We start from the raw sequence: 23,970 nt of genomic DNA, 5'->3' as shown, positions 1-23,970 counted from the left end.
AACAGGAATTAAATATTACTTGGTAACACAAGAGAATTTGTCATGCAAAACAGGAATTAAATATTACTTGGTAACACAAGAGAATTAGAAAATGAAATCAGCACTTCAACGGATATGTTTCAACGTAGACTTTAATCGTTTGCTGATGTTATAAAATCAAAATCAGAGAAACAGAAATCAACAGATATGGAAGAAAATATACTTTCATAAAATGATGAGATTTCAGTTCACCATGAAGCTCCTGTTCAGAAGCATGATTTACTCTTAAGGAAACAAGGAGATCGGACGCTCATTATTGGAGACTCAGTTCTGAAAGGGATAAGAAAACGAGGACTGTAAAGATGTTGATGTCTACACGATAAGAGGTGCAACAACATTTCTTCTGTCAGAAAAACTAAAAACTATTGACTTAAATCGATATAAAAACATTGTTTTATACGTTGGCGGAAATGACGTTGCGAACGGGAAATCTCTCGAGGCAACCTCTGAAAAACTAAGTGAAATTGTCTCTTCACTTCAAAGTTACCAATGCAAAGTTTACATCTGCACAGTAAGCCCAAGGAGTGATGTTGATGTTGAGATTCTAAATGACGCGCTCAAGCAGTTGTGTGAAAAACTCAACATTAAATACATTGAAAATTACTGTTCGTTTGTTTTCGGGGACGGACGCACGGCACAACATCATTACCAGCGGGACGGTGTTCACCTTAACCAAAACGGTACACGTACTCTGTTATACAACATCAATACGGTATAAGACCGAGTAATAATTATATGCAGATATCATAATTTCGAATACTAGGAGCTTGCGAGCAGTGCTTATACATTGGATCTCTTTGATACAAAAAAAACAGTTTTGATTATCTGACACGGATATGCGATGAGTGTAATAACATGTCTTGTACTTGTTCTGACTTTATAGAAAATTCTTCTAGTTCTACCTCCAAATTTGACGTATCGAAAAACTCGAATATACTGTGCATAAATTGCTTTAATTTGCCTTGCAATTGTGAATTTAACAATCTAAGTCGAGCTACCCTAGACGTGTGTAATTCACCTTGTAAGAAACATTTACTTACATCTGATAGTTCATATAATTTATGTTATGCAAACTCTATTCAAACAGATAAAAGCCATCATCAACCCTCTGATAAAGGTACTCTTTCTACCAATAAACTGAATTCCTTTAGTTTTCATAGCAAAGGTTTTAATGTGGTGTCACTTAATATTCATCACATCATTCCTAAACTTGATGAAATAAAAATGATTCTTAATGAAAATTCCATACATGTTCTAGGATTGTGTGAAACATTCCTCACAAATGATGTTAATACTAAAGAGCTTCTCATTGACGGCTACACTATTGAACGTAAAGACAGATTAAGTAAACTAGGTGGTGGGTTATTAGTGTATATAAAGGAAAATGTACCTTTTTCTTGTTTATCAGACCTTGAAATCGATAATTTGGAGTCTATTTATATAAAAGTGTCTTTACAAAACAGTAAGCCCTTTTTACTTAACTTCACATACAGGCCCCCCAAATTCGTTACAAAATTGGATTGATTCATATGAAATACAAATGAATAATGCAATTTGCAAAATTCAAGAAGTGCATTCCCTTGGTGATTTTAACTTTGATTTTTCTCCAGATGCGGGTTTTAATAATGCAAAATGGTCGGCTGTAATTGATTCCTTAGGTTTAAAACAAATGGTTAAAACCCCAACAAGAATCACGAAGTCAAGTAATTCCCTAATTGATCATATTTACACAACTTGTCCAGATAAAATAAATACAGTAAGTGTACCGACCATTTGTGTAAGCGATCACTTTCCGGTTTGTTTCTCTAGAAGTTCTAAATCCGGTACTTTAAAAGCTTCATCAGGTCATACTTCAATCAGGTATAGGTCTTTTAAACATTTTGATGAGGAAGCTTTTAAAATGGACTTAATCAGTTGCAGACTGGACTTTTTAACCAGCAATCTCGACCCAATCAGTACCCTTGATATATTCTATAATACTCTAAATCATATTCTTGCAAACCATGCGCCTCACAAGACTAAACGTATAAAAAGACAAATTCAACCGCAGTGGTATAATGATGACATAAAAGAAACTAGGATATTAAGGGACAAATATAAATCTTCTAACGACTTCACAAATTATAAGCTCTGGCGCAACAAGGTAAATTCACTTATTCACCATGCTAAATTAAATTTCTATAACAACGCTATTTCAGTTGGAACAAACTCAAACACTTTATGGAAGCAAATAAAAGATATTTCGATGAATGATAAAGACAAAGTTGTATCTTTTCCTTGTAACATAATTTCGAAAGATGGCATCACATTAAATAATCAACTAGAGATAGTAAATGCTTTGAATGATCATTTCATAAACATTGCAAATATTGTTTCTAAAGTACCTCTAAACCATCAGATTTTTAAGCCGTTGGAAACTATGTTAAATAACAAATTAAAAGATTCTCAATTTACTATTGATTACATTACGCCATTTGAAGTGAAAAAGATAATCGATTCTCTGAACAGTAACAAAGCTACCGGCTCAGATAGTATTGGTCCCAGGATTATCAAACTTTGCTCTGACACTGTAACTGTTGCAATAGCTAACATCATAAATAGCAGCATTCAGTATGGAGTTTTCCAAGACAAACTTAAAGAAGCTAAAGTATTTCAAATTTTTAAATCTGGTTCAAAGGAGGAAATGAACAATTATAGACCCATATCCATATTATCAACCATTTCCAAGGTAGTTGAAAGACATATTGCTACTCAGCTGCATAATTTCTTCAATAGAACGGACATACTACACACCACCCAGTCTGGCTTCAGAAAAATGCATTCTTGCCAAACGGCCCTTACTGTATTAATTGATAAATGGGCTAAAGACATTGACTCAGGAAAAATAGTCGGTAGTGTGTTCCTAGACCTCCGTAAAGCTTTTGACCTAGAGGATTATAACATTCTCCTATACAAAATGAAACTGTATCATTTTAGTGAACTTTCATTGTGCTGGTTTGAGTCGTACCTGAAGAATCGAACACAGTATGTCCAAATGAATGGTATTAAATCTTCTTTATCGTATATAAAAACTGGCGTTCCTCAAGGATCTATACTTGGCCCCTTGCTCTTTTTGATATATATAAACGATCTTCCATTGGTTGTTGAAAACTCTAACATTGATATGTATGCCGATGATTCTACAATGCATGTTAGCGACCATAACGTATCTGATATCGAAAGAAAATTGCAAATTGATATTATGAAAGTTAATAATTGGTTCACATCTAACAATATGGCTCTCCATCCAAATAAGAAAACTAGTATGTTAATTGGTACCAACAAGAAATTAAATAAAGTATATTTCGAACACGCATGCCAATCGTGTCATTTTGAAGGAAACAAAGTTGAAGCGGAAGGGTTTTGTCAAAATTGTCAGGAATATTTATGTGGCTCGTGCTTACGATACCACAGAAAAGCTACGCAGAGCAGGCGGCATATAGTACTGGATATGTTGGAAATGCAGAAAGAAAGAAAACCACAGAAAACTTTAAATGTTTGTACAGAAACTTGTCAGAAACACACTTCTGAGCTGGTGAAATTTTTCTGTAAACAGCACGATATAGTGGGTTGTAATGATTGTATAGTTCTTGGGCATAAGAACTGTGAAATAGACTATATTCCAGAAATAATTGGAGATTCCCACAGTAAAAATGAACGCGCCATGCTTATAGAAAGAATGCATGCATTTGAAAAGAAAGTTCCGACTGTAAAAAAATTAAAATATTGATTGAGAATGATTTGATTTTCACTTCAGCACTGTGCCTTGATCAAACGAGTGATACTTTGTTTATAAACTATGGTTGCATCAGCAGCAGGGACGGGATTAGCATGAAGATAAGAATGTACAGGTTAATCGCAAATTGATCACACTTCAATTCTAGAACAGCACAAGACTACTATGCCGACTTTAAGTTCTGTTTGACAATAATTTGCGTATAGATATTAACCGTATGTTGAAAAACGTGTAAACCGCTACTTATTACTTGATTCTGAACATAATCAGTCGAGAAAATATTATTTGTTTTTTTAGAGGTGCACATAAAACACAATATATGTTTTTATGAAACAAACCATTTGTGCTGGTAAGACGCAAGAGAGAAAATAGCTTAAAATATTTTCATAAGCTCTTGCGAAGTGTTCAAATACATCTCAAACCATACCTATGAAAATAATGTTGTAGGCGGAGATTTCGTCTTCAATGAAAGACGAAAAGGAAATGTTTGCTTTTGAGGCGGTTTGAAAGCTTTTTAGATTTGGTAATTTTCACAAACTGAAGTAGAAGAATCAAGCATACATTATCGTCAGGCGTAAAATGATGTTTGACATACAACCGCTCGATCATGTGATAATTCCATATCAAAACTAGAATTGTAAAAAATATGATTCTATTTAACAATGTAATAGATTTCAAAAATTATGCGTAGGTTTTCTTCTTTTTTTTTTTATTTAACGTCGCACCGACACATGATAGGTCATATGGCGACTTCCAGCTTTAATGGTGGAGGAAGACCCCAGGTGCCCCTCCGTAGGTTTTCATAATTATACATGTAAATAAAAGTACCATTATAAATATATTACTGTTCAAAAATAATAAAACATTTGAAGAATCATCTTTATCATTATTGTTGAATAGAACTGAATATGCGCTTAATCAATATGAGATTATACTCTTTTATCTTTACAATATCAACAAATTCAATTCTCAATATTTGTTTCAAGGGTTTATGATAAGATGCAAAGTTTCCCTTTCTGGTATAATGAAGTGCCTTTGAGTTAGATGATTTTTTTTTCATTTAGTTGGGTTAACGTCGCACCGACACAACTGCAGGTCATATGGCTACTTTCCAGCTTTGATATTGGAGGAAGACCCCAGGTGCCCCTCCGTGCATTATTTTATCACGAGCGGGCACCTGGGAAGAACCACCGACCTTCTGTAAGCCAGCTGGATGGATTGCTCACATGAAGAATTCAACGGCCCGTGTGAGGCTCGAACCCACATCGATGAGGGGCAAGTTATTTGATGTCAGCGACCATAACCACTCGACCATGGAGGCCCCGATATATAAGAAAGTTATATAAATCCCTTATTAGACCATCCACCATGCCATTTCGAGGAAGTGAAAAATAGGACGTCATTCGATTTAACGAATGGAGTAAACACAGCGGTCTTTTAATATTGAATTTGATAACGAGCTGAGTAAAACGATAAAATGCGAGGATCTGCGGAAAGTTTTATCATTTTGTTCAATTTGTTTTATTACTTCAATATGACCTGACACAAATGTTAGTACTGAAACATTATTTTTTAGCTCACCTGAGCACGGAATGCTCAATGTGAGCTTTTGTAATCGCCCTTTGTCCGTCGTCATCCGTCGTCGTCGTCCGTCGTCAACAATTTGACTGTTGACACCCTAGAGGTCACAATTTTAGTTCAATCTTAATGAAACTTGGTCAGAATTTGACCCGCAATAAAATTTTGGACGAGTTCGATATTAGGTTATCTGGGGTCAAAATCTAGGTCTCCAGGTTAAATCGAAGGAAAGGCTTGTTAACACTCTAGAGGTCACAGTTTTGGCTCAATCTTGATGAAACTTGTTTAGAATGTTACCCTTAATCAAAAAAAAAAAATCTTAGACGAGTTCGATATTGGATCATCTGGAGTCAAAAACTAGGTCACCAAGTCAAATCAAAGGAAAAGCTTCTTAACATTGTAGAGGCCACCTTTATAACTTTACTTACATGAAACTTAGTAAGAATGTTATTATTGATGATTTTAAATCTAGGCCAGATGGGGTCAAAAACTAGATCACCAGGTCAAATCAAAAGAAAAGCCAGTTAACACTCTAGAGGCAACATTTATGACCATATCTTAATAAAACTTGGTTAATCTTGATGATTTGATCTTTAGGTCAATAGGTCAGGTTAGTGATGCAGGACCTTCATGACCCTCTTGTTTTCTTTCTTTTCCTGTAACAGACTAATTCAATTTTACCAACGTCTCCCATACCTAAAACTACGTCATTTTCAAAGCTGTATTACACTAGTAAAACACCAAAATTGTGTAATTGTCTAGCTTTATTTCTTTCCTAAGGCGTCAAACATGTTATTAAAAAACTGTTCTTCACTTCAAAGATGCTAGAGACAATTACGAAAAATCACATTCTGAGAACGGAGCCTCTCTAAATTGAAACTCTACTGGCCCAAAACTACACTGAAATTTCTGTAGTTCTTTTTTTTTATTTTTACTTGAAATAAAAATCTTTTCAGTGTAATTCTTTTTAGGTTGTTCTATGTTTTATAGGTGGACGGATAGCTCCGTGGTTTGCACACTGGCCTTCCAATCCTGAGGTCGGGGGTTCGATCCCCGGCAGCTACTCGGGAATTTTCAGAAACGCTTTTCAGTGTTTCCCACCCAACTAGAGGTGTACTGGTCAGGAACCCAGGCAATCCTTGCGTGTATCAGTGCTGTACACTGGGCACGTTAAAGAACCAGGCTGTCTATTCGCAACGAGCTAGGCTAAGTTAGCCGGACAAGCCTGTATCTGATTTCTGATCTCTCTTCCGTGGGGGCTTTGTCTCACTCTGTCCCTCTGATAGATCGCTCTGTGTCTGTACTAGTAGAGGATGAATTATGCGCCCTGTGTGGCTGCATTTGAACTATGTAAAGCGCCTTTGAACGTAAAATTAATCATGAAAAGGACGCTATATAAATCTGGTATAATAATAATAATAATAATTATAAATCGGAAATCATGGCGTATCGTCATTTTTTCGTCATTTATCCGGATCACATAGATTTATACGGCATGTGGAAACGAACTGATGGTACCCCGTGCTTCCAGATGCAGAGAAGTGAATTCTAATATCAATTGTCAAAAGGCATGCTCCATACGCCACTAGCCTCTGTCATATATAACGGGCCTGTCATACAGGCAGTATATGTAAGGATGTGCAAATGGTTGACATACACACAAAATAGACAAAAGATAACACAGTGATGAACCGCCTTGGAATGGTCAGTGTCAAATACTGTACACTGTGGAACCAAACCTACGCCATCCTCTTTGTTAAAGGACACCGTATATATTTTCCCGCCCGGCGAATTTCTAATACAAGCAATGGTTAAAAACTTCATGTAAGGAAATATGGACTATACACCATGATTCTTCCCCCCCCCCCCCCCCCCCCCCCCCCCCCCCCCCCCCAAAAAAATACAATAACACTGAATCTATGCGGAAACTTTAAAAGAATATTGTTTTGATAGGTCATAAAACCTATAAGAAGGTCCTTTGGAAGTAAAGAACGAATTGAAGCAAATTTAGGCAGACAGGATATGCAACACCTCACATGCCCTCCAGCACTGGATTAAGCGGACCTCTATCATTTTGGAACATTGAAAGGACTTGATGGTCCTATAAGGTCAGAAGATATACTTAGCAAAATCTTTAACGGCTGTATTATCTTTTGTAATTCTAGCAGTACCCATTTATGAAAATTCTCAGACATCCGGACAAATATGTTGTGAAGTACATGTGAAAATGTCGACAGAATCAAGTAATGCAAAAATACCATTTCATTTATATTACTACCCCTAGTCTCAAAAATACAGATGCATGTTTGTTTTTATTTGAGTAGATATGATTTATAGCAAATACAGAGTTGTAGATATTGAACTGCCACTGATACATGTATATTGTCAAATATCAAACAATATTCAAACTTGCTTTCAAGATTTGACAGGATAAGGAAGATATTTTGTTCTTATGATATATTGTAAATCCTAGACATATATTACATTTTGTGACCTTTCTTTGATTGAAGTTCAAGTAACCATGCAAAAGGTACTTCGTTTGCAATTACTAACTTTCTTTAAAAGAGATATCTTAAAAATAAGTAAGTTAAGACAAAAATATCAGACATGGACCTTCTATAAGAGGGATTTTTCTTTCTTACTTTTTAAGAATATTCAATGTCACCGGTAAAAAGCAAACACTTAATGTCGCACGTTTTGATACATCCACGATGATGTAATGATTCCACTTACAGAAAGTCAAGCATGACATACCTCTGTTTGCTGGTTTCCACGATTCATCCATTGTCACCAGTGACACAGTAACTCTGGTATTCATTGCGTTGCGCATATAGGTTTCGGTGTGTGGCACTTGTTGCGTTTGACGTTCCCACGGAGCCAGGGATTTCCTTTTCCGAGATTAAGTACGAAATTAAGACCCGTTTTACAGCTGTAAAACGTCTGTAAAAGACCTATATTTTGAAATTTTAGTTGTAAAATGCTTGTAAGTGGAAAATTACTAGAAATACAGTTGAAATACCAGATGTAACGCATGCAGGTCTCAAAAATACAGCTGTAAAAAAATAGTTCGGTTGTAACTTTTTTGGAGGGAAACACGAGTATTATCAGCTTTCTTTAATGCATTTTGGCGGGATATAACTGAAATTCACAGAGACATCACATCATCTAAAATACTAATACTTGAATTTTAACCATTATGGATTAAGCAACTTAATATTTGATTATCTAACAGAGCTGAAAAGGGGCATGCATAAGTACGTACATATTTAAACTATTTGTACTATATTTGAGGCAGTTAATTTAAAAAAAAAAATGATTACAAGATTGTCAGGTTTCATGACAAAGAAAGTTTTATAAACAAGATCTGAAGCATAGTTTCTTATTTATACCCTACTCTTGAAATTTGCAGTTGCTGCACTGAAAACATAGTTCATATTGTTCAAGAGTTTACTTACTAGATCATTTATTTTGACATTTTGTAGGAATTGCAGTAACAGGACCTGAAAAGAACTTTGGAAATATTGTTGCATAAATGAGCCTAGGTACACAGTGGGATTTGAAAATTTGAAAATTTGTCTTCATTCTGACATAATTATGTTAAATCCCGGGGTTCTCCCTAAGATATAATTCTAAACGACAAAATGGTGCGTTTTAAGGCCATTTTCAGTTTTCAGAGAAAATCTGGTTGACAACTTGGGTAACTGGGATACATAAAGGGCTGGGGTTCGGGAATTTCCCGGGAAATTTTGAAATTATGCAAGGCAAAATGGTGCATTTTAAACCCTTTCCGACGAATCGCTTTCCGCCAAAGGATTTGAACAAATCATGTTGAAATGTACCGAGAAATTATGGAATTATACAATACAATACGATGTATTTTAACCATTTCAAACAAAAATCTTAGTTAAACAGGCCAAAATGAACACACACGTCTCTCTCTTGTATAAATAGAGCACAAGAACGCATGGGTATTAATCATGCTCCTCGAGAAATTTTGAAATTATACAAAACAAAAGGATTCATTTTAAGCCGTCTCCGACAAAAAAAAAAGATCTGAGTAAATCAGGTTGAAATGTGTCCACTATTCGCATGCAAAATTGAACACAAGTAGACATTAGGGGTTCGGGGTCCTCTGCTAGAAATTTTGAAATTTTGAAATTATACAAGACAAAATGGTGCATTTTAAGTCATATCCAACAAAAACTATGAGCAAATCAAACTGAAATTGTTCCCCTAAATAAAAAGAATATAAACAAAGATAGGTGATCGGTGCTAAAATGTTGCATTTTAAGTAATCGCTAACAACAAATCTGAGCAAATTAGGTTAAAATATACACTACTCAACTGCATAATAGTAAATAATTAATTTCAGTACAAGTAGAGAATGGGGTTTTGGTGTCCACCCCAATAATTTTTAAAATTATAAGCATTTTGAGCCATCTCCGACAAAATATCTGAGAAAATAAAGTTGAAATGTATAAAGTTCTCGTCTGCATATTTAGAGTTCAAGTAAAAAATAAAATAGGTTCTGGGGTCTTTCCTACAGAATGAAGAACTTTAACTACGCAAAATAGTGCGGTTTAAAACCATTTGAGACAAACGAGTCTGAGTAAATCATGTTGACTAGGGTCACATAAACCATGAAGTTCTGTCTGAAAAATGGTGTGTTTTGAGGCAATTTAGACATAGTATGTGTATCCAAAACGTTATGTAATTCATAAGCAAAACAGCATCCTTGGTAAATATATGAGAAGTGCTTGTGAAAAACAAATGAGCCGCGCCATGAGAAAACCAACATTGTGGGTTTGCGACCAGTCTGGTCAGGGTCCATGCTGTTCGCTTTCAAAGCCTGTTGCAATTGGAGAAACCGTTAGCAAACAGCATGGATCCTTACCAGACTGAGCGGATGCACAGGCTGGTCTGGATCCGTGTTGGTCTCAAAACCACTATGTTGGTTTTCTCATGGCGCGGCTCAAATGTGTGACTTCTTTTGCGAGTTACCGTTGACTCTACCACCACACAACAAACAAAACTCACTTTATGATTATCTCCCTATTCTTAAAGTCAGACCGTGAGCCAGTGAAAGAAATCAAGCACACAAGTGTATCATTTCCTGGGAATATTTGTAATTTGGGCATTTCTGAAGGGCACACGTTAACAACGAGTTTTTAGAACGCAGACATCCTAGGATATTATTATACCAGATAGGATAGGCAAAAAAATTACAAATGTACAACTACAAAGAAGATTTGGGGATCTCCGTGGCCGGGTGGTTTACGTCGCTGACTTCAAATCACTTGCCATGTGGGTTTGAGCCTCACTTGGGGCGTTGAAATCTTTATGCGAGGAGGCCATACAGCTGGCTTACGGAAGGTCGGTGGTTCTACCCAGAAGCCTTTTGCATCAATGATAACCTTCGCATTAATGATAACACAGAGAAGAGAAAAGTAGGAGAAAAATCATGTCAAGTATTTATGTAAAATCTGTGTGTTTTGTTCGGGGCTCGGAGCGAAAATAGAAAAAAAAACTGAGATAGTTAAATGTATAAAATGTATTTTAAAAATGCAATTTGCTATTAAAAAAACAACAACAACAACAAAAAAAAAACAACACCGAGGCAGTACCTCACTGAATTTGAAAATATTAGGGCACTTACTTCTACAGAATTGTTACCATTCAACTACACCATGTGCATTTTCTTCTTATAACGTTCATGCATTTAAAATCAATTGATCGCCAGTACAGAGAGGACTGGGGATGATTTAAAATAGTATGTTAAATCTAATGTGCCTTCTTATGTACAAGGCTGGAAGTTCCTAAGAAAGTGGCACGTGTATAATTAGATTCAGAAATGCCGAGGACTTTGTAACTGACTTTATTTTAAGCTTTTTACCCATTTTCTGTCATTGCATGTGCATGTACTTAGATCTAATTGAATATTTATCTATTTATTTTACCTATTTATGTATTAAATTATTCTTATTTCCAAACTTTTTAACAAACACTACTTATTACCTTTGTCTTTCGTAAAATGTGTAATTTAGCCTGTTGACAAATTATGATATTATATGTAAAATGTGTTATTTAGCCTGTTGACAAATTATGATATTATATGTAAAATGTGTTATTTAGCCTGTTGACAAATTATGATATTATATGTAAAATGTGTTATTTAGCCTGTTGACAAATTATGATATTATATATGATATTATATGTAAAATGTGTTATTTAGCCTGTTGACAAATTATGATATTATATGAAAAATGTGTTATTTAGCCTGTTGACAAATTATGATATTATATGAAAAATGTGTTATTTAGCCTGTTGACAAATTATGATATTATATGTAAAATGTGTAATTTAGCCTGTTGACAAATTATGACATAATATGTAAAATGTGTAATTTAGCCTGTTGACAAATTATGACATTATATGTAAAATGTGTAATTTAGCCTGTTGACAAATTATGACATTATATGTAAAATGTGTTATTTAGCCTGTTGACAAATTATGACATAATATGTAAAATGTGTAATTTAGCCTGTTGACAAATTATGAGATTATATGTAAAATGTGTAATTTAGCCTGTTGACAAATTATGATATTATATGTAAAATGTGTAATTTAGCCTGTTGATTTCTATGTATAACGTCGGTCAATAGCTATATGTACATAGCTTATGTTTATAATGTTATAGTATCTACCGACAATTAATAAATATATTGACTTGACTTACCTTGACTTGGACTTGACTTGACAGAATACAGGATAGGAAGAAATGAAAGCATTCTGTCTCATAGAATATAGACTGGCTCAGTTCACTACATTATATCATAAAAATGTAAAACAAGATGCATCATCGTCTTGGCGCTAGTCTACCTAGCAACGGTTTTACCCTGAAGGATGAGAAATAACAACACTATATCCAAGTTCGTGGCGGCTTTATGACCGACACAAGTGGACGCATTGGGCGAGAGGGCTCAGATGCTTTCCTACGGAGGTGAAGACTCCCGGGTTCGATTCCTGGCTACTCCCATTGCGGTGTGTCCTTGGGCAAGGCACTTTAAATATCATGATTGCCTCGGTCGACTTAGCTGTAAATGGGTACCAGCAAATTGCTTAGAGTATGGTAGCAGGGTACAAATTTTGGCCCCGTCAATATTTTTTATAATTAGAACTTCGTGATTTTGGATGTCTGTAAATTAAGGTGAGAGATAATGATTGTTAATTCTTTAGAAAATTTAAACAGCTGATACATGTACAATTCTGCTGTAAGTTGTAAAACTAACTGCTGCTAGCTTTGTATAATCGGTGAGTCACCTTGGCGCGGGAAATTCAAATCACGGAAGGGTTCCGTGCTTGTTGATTGATACTCAGGAAATTTTTCGCTATTTTGTGAAAAAAAACGAGCTGGATGGGCCCCCAGTCCGTTTATATCCTGAAGATCAGTAGGCACTATTAAACTGAGAAATGCAAAAAAAAAAATGGGCATTGTTCCTGCAGCGGGATCATTGCAGGCTGTTCAAAATGTGCAAAATTGATGATTTTGGCATGCTATATTTAATGGATTGTGTAAAACTTTCGTTTTGATCACTTTCTGTATTCTTGTATGAGAGCTAGTCCTGATTTTGCCATTACTTAAAAGCATAAAACATGCACGCAATTTATAAAATGGCCACCCTGATTCTGCTCATTAGGGAAGTGCAATATTGCGACTCGCTACATGTAAGCCCGGCCGTGCCCAAATTTTTCGAATCTAAGTGTACCCTGTTATCTAAGGTATAATCAAGTTTATATAGCAGTAATTCGGTCAAAAATGTGCTTCCGTAGGTAGTCGAAAGAAGTCCATAATAAATAGATCCTATTTTTTCCATTTTTCGCGCTTTTTCGCGTAAACCGGGACCTAAATGTGCATTATTTCACTGGTGGAATTAATTTTACATGAAATAAGACACTTTTCATGCTTATATTCGCATGTTTTCGTGTTGTTTATGTGAAAACGAAAGTAGGGTGTTTACTCTGCGGGCCGCTTTGTGAAATGCGGCAATATGAGAGTACCTAACTACAGTTGACTTGCATTTCACTGCATACTATTCAACACCCCTATTTCTTTTCTTTTTCTTGAAGCAAATGTATGGATATCTTGTGGAAAATAGGTCTACGACGGAGTGAAAATCTAGAAACTGTATCAAAATTGATCTGAAGTAGCTAAATTTTATATGAAACAAAGAACGATTTCTTTTATTGGTAGACCTATATAGCCTCAAAAACGTATACATACTCTTATATATAGCTCTTTGATATAACTGGTGAACATTAACTGTTCTTAAAATAGGGCCGCTCAAAAGCTATGTACAAAGCTTATAGGCCTATTGTTTCACAAAGCGACGGTAAATAAAATTTACCTTTAAATTTACCTTTACAAAGCCTTTAACCTGATGTTGGCATACTTGTGACCAGTGCAGACCAAGTCCATATCAGTTGCAGGTTTTGTATTTCCACGGATGAGTGAGTAGTTGCTACGGAAACGGAATTCACAATTCGTCGTGTCATTATTACAATGCTCTTACTCCATTTTTATTAAAATTGAGTATATTTTTCCATTTTTATCACAGAAAATAAAAGACCAAAATTTTAAAGTCAGTTTCCCATAAATTACCAAAATGGAGTTAGAGCATCACGACGAATGATTATAGATCTACAGATAAATTTATGAAAGAGTGGGAATCATTTCTTAAAATGATTATGAATGATAAGGTATTTCTAATACGGTCTTGATTATAAAAAAAATATGTATCCCCTACTTTAATAATGATTTTATTTGTCTTTTTAGAGAGCATTTTCAGAGCCTTTTTGTGATTTATTTTCCATCCATGTCTACAGCTTGATTACCTAATTTGCATATTAGTCAGATTCAAAACGAGGCTAGTAATATCATTGGCTGGTTCGCTATGACGACATAAATGTCAAAGGGCAAACCCATTTTGATGTTTTGAATCGAAGGTTGGTTGGAAAATCCGTAAAAATCTTCGTCATCTTGGATTAAATTTAGGTAAGTCTCCTTTATTTGATCTCTAAGTCACATTCGTCACATTATGGTTTGCCCCTTTTTAATTTAAAGTGTATGTGTTGCAAAAATTCCATTTGTTTACGAACGTTAGCTGAGGAAGGGAATCCCTCAGTTGTCAACAACTCAATTCTCAAACAAAAGCTTTCTGAACGCGCTTCTTCTTGACTATTAAATTATTCACATGATTCAATTTGAAACTGGTAATGTATATTTTCTACATTTCGGTTCGGAAGCTGTAGATGTATTCCACACCCAAGACATGAACTGAAAACCGCGATTACACAGTGTGTAGACGCTGTGTTTATGCCGTGTGTCACTAGGAAAGCCGACCTTCAGAAATTGTTTAGAGATTGGATAATAAAGGGTTAAAAGTTATGTGTTTGTGGCCCTAAGATTTCTCTATGTTCAGTTTTCAAGTCTATGGCTATTACAGGCTATTTACTTTCTTGTTTTTCACAAATAAGATGATACAATTTTGTAAAAATTTAGCGGGAACCAGTGCGACATACTTGCATATAATGGGAGGGTCCATTGTATATGCGACAGGGGTGTTAGTATCAATACACAACGACTGTTAACTGTATGTTGCAATATTTTGATTCTGCAACGTTGAATTTGCAAAATATTTTGAATGCAATAAACTTCATTACCATATTCTAAAATATACATCTTCAGTTAAACGTGATTTATTCCGTAGTTATTTTTTCCGGATACCGTGTTTTTGTGTATTAACCTGTCACCCCTTGTAACGGTTGTTCTACATTCCGAGAGAACGAAAGTTACGCAGCCATTTGTGTGTAAAGTTGATTGTATATAAATTCAAACCCTTGAATGTTTCTCTTGTTAATAACTCACTCTGATTCCGATTTATTTTACATAAGACATTTTATTAGACTCTGGGAGTGCAGATCTGAACTGGAAGTATAATTGAATAATTGTATTTTTGGAGAATTTATGTAAAATGCTGTTAACGGCATAGGTGGAGTACCTGAGTGCACAAAGTGAGTTTTGTTTTTGTCTGTTAACTAGTGCTAAAAAGGAAAATCCGCTTGGAACCACATATTTAGGAGTTTGTGTAATTTGTATGCAATTGCACCGCTACAGTACTTTTTTCGGTAGCAAAAGTTGAAGTATGCTGCCATGAAAATTTTCACCAGAGGCTCTAGATAAATAATTTGACTTACTTAACATATGCTATTAAATGAGTATTTTTAAAGCTCGTGTAAAACTTGCATTTGATCTAGTTCGGGGAGTGGGGGGAGACTTTTACACAAGTTAATTCCAAACAGATTTAATCTTAACAAGTTTTGGATGCTTGCCAAATTAATTTGTGATGTTCAAAGCTCGTATAAATTTTACCAAGCCGCAGGATAAGTTGAAGTAAACAGAAATTGTGACTCTGGTTACAAGCTTTGCTGTGGAAATATCTTTGTGACGGCTTGTTAGTAGTCAGTTCTGCTCTTTCGACATAAAATAATGTAAACAGTTGGCATTCATAAGAATCATATGCGCTTGGCGTTCATACCTTATCAATGTTCATTGCAGTTTTAGGGCTAAGTCATATTTCAGTTATTGTTACTTTTGTGATGATTAGCAAGTTTGTGTTTTTAGCTCACCTGAGCAATGCTCAGGTGAGTTTTTCTGATCGCTCGATGTCCGGCGTCCGTCGTCCGTCGTCTGTCGTCTGTCAACATTTAGCTTGTGTATGCGATAGAGGCTGTATTTTTCAATTAATCTTCATGAATATTGGTCAGAATGATAACCTTGATGAAATCTAGGCCGAGTTCGAAAATGGGTCATCTCGGGTCAAAAACTAGGTCACTAGGTCAAATCAAAGAAAAACCTTGTGTATGCGATAGAGGCTGTATTTTTCATTTAATCTTCATGAATATTGGTCAGAATGATAACTTTGATGAAATCTAGGCCGAGTTCGAAAATGGGTCATGTCGGGTCAAAAACTAGGTCACTAGGTCAAATCAAAGAAAAACCTTGTGTATGCGATAGAGGTGGTATTTTTCAATTAATCTTCATAAATATTGGTCAGAATGATAACCTTGATGAAATCTAAGCCGAGTTCGAAAATGGGTCATCTGGGGTCAAAAACTAGGTCACTAGGTCAAATCAAAGAAAAACCTTGTGTATGCAATAGAGGCTGTATTTTTCAATTCTTCTTCATGAATATTGGTCAGAATGAAAACCTTGATGAAATCTAGGCCGAGTTCGAAAATGGGTCATCTCGGGTCAAAAACTAGGTCACTAGGTCAAATCAAAGAAAAACCTTGTGTATGCGATAGAGGTGGTATTTTTCAATTAATCTTCATGAATATTGGTCAGAATGATAACCTTGATGAAATCTAAGCCGAGTTCGAAAATGGGTCATCTCGGGTCAAAAACTAGGTCACTAGGTCAAATCAAAGAAAAACCTTGTGTATGCAATAGAGGCTGTATTTTTCAATTCTTCTTCATGAATATTGGTCAGAATGATAACCTTGATGAAATCTAGGCCGAGTTCGAAAATGGGTCATCTCTGGTCAAAAACTAGGTCACTAGGTCAAATCAAAGAAAAACCTTGTGTATGCGATAGAGGCTGTATTTTTCAATTGATCTTCATGAATTTTGGTCAGAATGATTGCCTTGATGAAATCTAGGCCGAGTTCGAAAATGGGTCATCTCGGGTCAAAAACTATGTCACTAGGTCAAATCAAAGAAAAACCTTGTGTATGCGATAGAGGCTGTATTTTTCAATTGATCTTCATGAATTTTGGTCAGAATGATTGCCTTGATGAAATCTAGGCCGAGTTCGAAAATGGGTCATCTCGGGTCAAAAAATAGGTCACTAGGTCAAATCAAAGAAAAACCTTGTGTATGCGATAGAGGCGGTATTTTTCAATTGATCTTCATGAATTTTGGTCAGAATGATTGCCTTGATGAAATTTAGGCCGAGTTCGAAAATGGGTCATCTGGGGTCAAAAACTAGGTCACTAGGTCATATCACGTAAAAACCTTGTGTATGCGATAGAGGCTGTATTTTTCAATTGATCTTCATGAATTTTGGTCAGAATGATTGCCTTGATGAAATTTAGACCAAGTTGGAAAATGGGTCATCTGGGTTCAAAAACTAGGTCACTAGGTCAAATCAAAGAAAAACCTTGTGTATGCAATAGAGGCTGTATTTTTCAACTGATCTTCATGAAATTTAGCCAGAATGATTACCTTGATAAAATCTAGGCTGATTTCGAAAATGGGTCATCTGGGGTCAAAAACTAGGTCACTAGGTCAAATCGAAGAAAAAACATTGTGTATGCAATAGAGGATGTATTTTTCAATTGATCTTCATGAAATTTGGTCAGAGTGATTGCCTTGATGAAAACTAGGTCGGTTTTGAATATGGATTATCTGAGGTCAAAAGCTAGGTCACTAGGTCAAATTAAAGAAAAATCTTGTGTATGCGATAGAGACTGTTTTTTTCAGTTGATATTTATGAAATTTGGTCAGGTTGATTGCCTTAATGAAATCTAGGTCGAATTTGAATATGGGTCATCTGAGGTCAAAAACTAGGTCACTTGGTCAAATCAAAGAAAAAACTTCTGTATGTGATAGAGGCTGTATTTTTCAGTTGATCTTCATGAATTTTGGTCAGAATGATTGCCTTGATAAAATCTAGGTCGAGTTTGAACATGGGTCATCTAGGGTCAAAAACTAGGTCATATCTAAGAAAATGGTTTTTTTATTGCAAGAGACCAATTTTTTGGTCCAATCTTAAAGAAAATTGGTCAGAATATTTGTTTCCATGAAATCACTAGGTCAAACATGTTTTACACTGTTATGGAGTGTTTCTTAGGTGAGCGACCTAGGGCCATCTTGGCCCTCTTGTTTAGAATATTTGGCTTAGCAATATATAGCAGTTCTTATTTTAAGGATTACTTTCATTTCAGACTGTTCATCTTTAATCTGAATCACAATGTAATAGAATGCAGCGTCCTCATATTGAAGAAACAGTAAGGAGAGTTGCGCAAGGGGAGGGAACTCCATCATTTCCTGCGGGACGTTTGATTGGTGGGCCAGTAAGTGCGGCACAGAGGTTTGAGGGAGCAGAAACTATGTCTGGTGGTCTTCAGTATCCGTTGCAAAATTTTCCGTAAGTAGGAAGCGTTCTTCTAAACATTATTAGAACTTTGTGATGTGGGCTATTATAGGAGTACAAATTTTATTAACACTCTCCAGTGTTGGCTTAAAGCCCTGCTCCGTGTGCAAAAATCACACGAGATCTTGACAGGGAACCAATCAGAATGCAGAGAAAGAGCTGCTAAATTTAGACACAGTATGGTTTTCCCAAAACTGGCGAAATCGAGAGGCCCTTGGCGGGTGAAACATCCGTTTCATACATCAAATTCTTTTATAAACTCCATAAACTTGAAGTACAGTAACTGTTCAGCGTTCCTAAATTATTCTTTCCTATTTCAAACCAGAAAATTTGTGCTTGTCCGCGGACAAACGGAATGCGAAAACTCACTTGTCCGCCATCAAAAACTCCCAAGTCGGACATAGGAATTCCACACCCCTGGTCTATGATTAAAATGAAGCTACAAAATGTGAATAGTATGGAAAGTCCAAGTTGACTTCACAGTGAAAATATATCCTCCTGTTTCCTTTGTGCGGGTAATTCTTGATAAAAATACAGTATTATTATAATTAGCAACCCCAGCTGATTTTTTAAATGTCTTATTTATCAATAAAACCTATTTCATAATAAAGATCTTGATTAGACAAGCTCAGAACAGTTTACTTTTTAGCTCACCTGAGCACGAAGTGCTCAAAGGTGAGCTTTAGTGATCGTCCTGTGTCCGTCGTCCATCCGTCCGTCGTCAACAATTTGACTGTTAACACTCTAGAGGTCACATTTTTGGCCCAATCTTAATGAAACTTGGTCAGAATGTTACCCTCAATAAAATCTTGGACGAGTTCGATATTGGGTCATCTCGGGGCAAAAACTAGGTCATCAGGTCAAATCAAACGAAAAGCTTGTTAACACTCTAGAAGTCACAATTTTGGCCCAATCTTTATGAAACTTGGTCAGAATGTTACCCTCAATAAAATCTTGGACGAGTTCGATATTGGGTCATCTGGGGTCAAAAACTAGGTCACCGGATCAAATCAAAGGAAAAGCTTGTTAACACTCTAGAGGTCACAATGTTGGCCCAATCTTAATGAAACTTGGTCAGAATGTTACCCTCAATAAAATCTTGGACGAGTTTGATATTGGGTCATCTGGGGTCAAAAACTAGGTCATCAGGTCAAATCAAAGGAAAAGCTTGTTAACACTCTAGAGGTCACATTTTTGGCCCGATCTTAATGAAACTTGGTCAGAATGTTACCCTTAATAAAATCTTGGACGTGTTCAATATCGGGTTATCTGGGGTCAAAAACTAGGTCACCAGGTCAAATCAAAGGAAAAGCTTGTTAACACTGTAGAGGCCGCATTTATGACTGTATCTTCATGAAACTTGGTCAGAATGTTAATATTTATGATCTTAAGGTCCAGTTTGAATCTGGGTCATGTAGGATAAAAAACTAGGTCACCAGGTCAAATCAAAGGAAAAGCTAGTTTACACTGTAGAGGCCACATTTATGACCTTATCTTAATGAAACTTTGTCAAAATGTTAATCTTGATGATCTATAGCTCAAGTTCAAATCTGGGTTAGGTGGGGCCAAAAACTAGGTCACCAGGTCAAATCAAAGGAAAAGCTTGTTAACACTGTAGAGGCCATATTTATGACTGTATCTTCACGAAACTTAGTCAGAATGTTAAACTTGATGATCTTTAGGATAAATTTGAATCTGGGTCATGTCGGGTCAAAAACTAGGTCACCAGGTCAAATCAAAGGAAAAGCTAGTTAACACTGTAGAGGCCACATTTATGACCATATCTTAATGAAACTTGGTCAGAATGTTAATCTTGATGATCTTTAGGTCAAGTTTAAATCTGGGTTAGACGGGGTCAAAAACTAGGTCACTAGGTCATATCAAAGGAAAAGCTTGTTAACACTCTAGAGGCCACATTTATGACTGTATCTTCATGAAACTTAGTCAGAATGTTAATCTTGATGATCTTTAGGTCAAGTTCGAATCTGGGTCATGTCGGGTCAAAAACTAGGTCACGGGGTCAAATCAAAGGAATAGCTAGTTAACACTTTAGAGGCCACATTTATGACCATATCTTAATGAAACTTGGTCAGAATGTTAATCTTGTTGATCTTTAGGTCAATAGGTCAGGTGAGCGATACAGGGCCTTCATGGTCCTCTTGTTCTAAATATCTCTACCAGAAAAAAGTTATGGCAGTTTAAATATCAGTTAATTGATTATTGGATTATGCTGGGGTTGCTATCATAATTTGATGAAATCTATCTCTTAGGCTCATGACATCTTGTTGGTAATGAACTGCTTTATTTGACTGGGGCTTTAAGCAAGATTTCATTGTTTACACCTTATAAATTTATGTTAGTAAGACTTGGGTGATTCTTGTAACGTTCTCCCCTACAACAAATATGTTTCCCCATCCCGTTAATTCTAATTTGTCTACCAATTCGTTTTAATGCTGTTAGTGTCTACAGGTAGATAAGTGAGAAGATCGACCACATCCTATAGATACCCTCAGTGGTTTTAAATGAGTATAAAACTCGTACAACTTGGGGATCGTCCAAATTTTGAACTGATGTGACCAAAACCTCAACCTGGGTTGGGAACTCATGAAGCAGGGTGGTTTTATCAGCTTTTTGCAGAAATTTTTATTACCCTTTTCATCTTCCTTTCAGTGGAGGTCAGCCAGGCCATCCGCATACATCACCTATTCAGTTACCATCAGCTATCACAGGGGCGGCTCCTGGCGGACCGACTGCTCATCTGGCAGCAGGACATCCGCCCCCATCTCAGGTATAAAAATGATGTATTTATTACTTTTATCTGATGAATAAACTTAATCAGAATCAACTATTATTTCTCACAGAGGAAGAACCTGTGGCTTATTGAAGGAGATCACAAGAAATTATACATAGCTGTCAATGCTCTGCAAATGCCATGAGTGTGATTAGGGTTCTAAGGGGCGGTTGTCCCTTGAGAGGGGTCTGGAGGGCAAAGCCCCCTAGAAGCCGGAGAAGCCCTCACATTGAAAATTCAGTTATTTTCAACACAAAATACACCTGGTTTTGAATTGTCTCCCTCCATGTTTACTTTTTGTGACATTTATTCATAAAGTTATCACTATGCTTAATTGCTCATTACGGAACATTTCTTAAGGCGAAAATATGATCTTAATTAAGGGGAAACACAAAGTTTTGGGGGGAAAATTAAGCTTTTATGGCTAGGGAAAACAGCCAGTATTTGGCCCTACAAAAAAAGACAAAACAAAAAAGTCACTGTTAAAGTGAAATTAATGTCATCGTATTTCATAGGTCAAATATTTTTCACTTAGGTACATGCAGCACAAGTTCAAGGTCAGCAGCAGCAGTTTCAGAGGTTAAAGGTCGAGGATGCATTGTCTTACCTGGATCAAGTGAAGCTACAGTTCGGGAACCAGCCACAAGTTTATAATGACTTCCTGGACATCATGAAGGAATTTAAGTCACAGACGTGAGTATTAAAATTTTGTTCAAAATTTGTAAAGGAAAGTTTTGCCTTTTTGTACCTCCCTGAAGTCATTTATTTACAGATTACCATTGGTGAGAGTTTCTTGCTAAACAAACTTAGTTGACTTTTTAGGTCAATTTTTCAAAGAAAAAGTAGAGCTAGATTGCACTAGGCCCGGTATGGGCAGCGTCCTTTTTTGTTTTTGATAAAGTTAGATATCTCTGTTACCAGGGCTCCGGAAATTTTGATAACTCAATCGGTCCGAAACGAAAATCCTGACATCGGCGCTACCCCACCCACCGCATTCCCAATATTACATATTAGGGTAAAGGAATAAGGTCAGTAATTCGGTCGAAAATGTGCTTCCGTGGTGTAGTCGAAAGAAGTCCATAATAAATAGATCCTAATTTTCCCATTTTCTGCGCAAATTCGTGTAGAACGAGTGCTTTAATCACACTTTTTCGCTACTAGAATACATTCTGCATGAAATGAGACGGTTTTCATGTTCATACAACCCACATGGCAAGTTTTGCAGATCGAAACCGGAAGTAGGTGTTTATTGCGCGGAGGAGAGCAAATATGCGCCATTTTTAGGGTAGCAGACCACAACTGACTGGCATTTCACTAGGAACTATTCAACCCCCTATTTTCTTTTCATTTTTTCGTTAATATGTGATAGAACTTTCATGAAAAATTGGTGTAGGAAAAAGTGATGTTCTCTAAAGATACGTAAAGACGACATGAAGTTGTCGTTTTTTATATGAAACAAAGAAGGATTTGAATTACTGACCTTTAACCTAAAGAAATAAGCATGTCATGCATTAAAACTGAGTTACCAGTCACCGCGCGTTACCATACAATGAAGACAGTTATTCAGTGTTATGTGTGATCGTTACTTTGTTTAAATTTCGATGTTTTTCCGAGATAATACGAGGCATTGACACCATGTGCGTAACTAGTCTAAAAGCCAACGCACGTGACTTCGAAACCGTATACACGGCAGATACTTTGTGATGTTTCCTCATTCTTTGACGGAATTCTACAAAATACAATGCGTCAAAGTGAGTTACACGACACATATTCTCTGCTAAACAGCCTCAGTATTTAAAGAGTACTCTGCCGTGGACCGAATGTGTACGTTATTTGAACGCCGAGATCGAATTTCCCGCATGTATAGTACCAAAACGTCACGCGGGTTGGCCACGGATATTTCATTTCACTTATGTTGTACTTCAATAAGCAACTACATTTTATAAAGTTATATGTTCTCTTCTGATGTAAACAAAATTTCATTTTGAAACGTTTTTTAAAAGACCGATTTGATAAACAGTGCCACTCCGGTTTTCTTTATCATTCGTGGTTGCCCGTCCATTTTTTTTTCTCTTTTGTACAGTCGGGTTGCAAAGACGATTTTCTGCATTTGTTTCAACTGGAGCCCCAACAAATGAATCATGTAATTTTTTCAAATCAAGTAATTATAAAAATTATTTTTATCGGTTTTCCGTGTGATGTCTCATTAAATCAAAGAACCAATAATGTACAATTATAACTCTTTGATTAAATGCAGCGACCATTTGTTTGTTACCGTGATCAAACATAGCCTTTTGAAACCATCCCCCTTAAACCATCCGTCGGATTCTAAATAAAAGAAGTGGATCCCCGTCGAAATGATTTGGATCCAGTCAGAAACGTTACGAAACCAGTCAAAAATGTTTAATACACCGCAGTCGGCTGTCTGCAAACATTAAAGGATGTGCCGCGCGAGCACTGATTGCGTCACGCGCTAATTACGGACCGATTATCAAAGTGACAATCAGACCGATTGACACGTTTATTGATTATCTGAAGGTGCGACCAACAATTTCCTACTTGGCAGGTGATCG

General features: G+C 36.1%; 1 protein-coding gene across 1 annotated transcript in view; it reads left to right on the top strand.

Moving 5' to 3' along the window:
- The first annotated feature begins 15,228 nt into the window (after positions 1–15,228).
- The window catches only part of LOC123541683 (paired amphipathic helix protein Sin3a-like), a 44,892-nt gene continuing 36,150 nt past the window's right edge, over positions 15,229–23,970 (top strand). Inside the window, 4 exon segments of the mRNA XM_053530949.1 lie at positions 15,229–15,463; positions 18,398–18,600; positions 21,277–21,394; positions 21,933–22,090. Coding sequence (XP_053386924.1) covers positions 18,434–18,600; positions 21,277–21,394; positions 21,933–22,090 — 443 coding nt within the window. The 5' untranslated portion in view covers positions 15,229–15,463; positions 18,398–18,433.

The sequence above is a fragment of the Mercenaria mercenaria genome, chromosome 19, assembly GCF_021730395.1.
Source record: "Mercenaria mercenaria strain notata chromosome 19, MADL_Memer_1, whole genome shotgun sequence".
NCBI lineage: Eukaryota > Metazoa > Mollusca > Bivalvia > Venerida > Veneridae > Mercenaria > Mercenaria mercenaria.
Note: the sequence above shows the minus strand (reverse complement) of the source record. Positions and strands in the feature narration are given on the sequence as shown.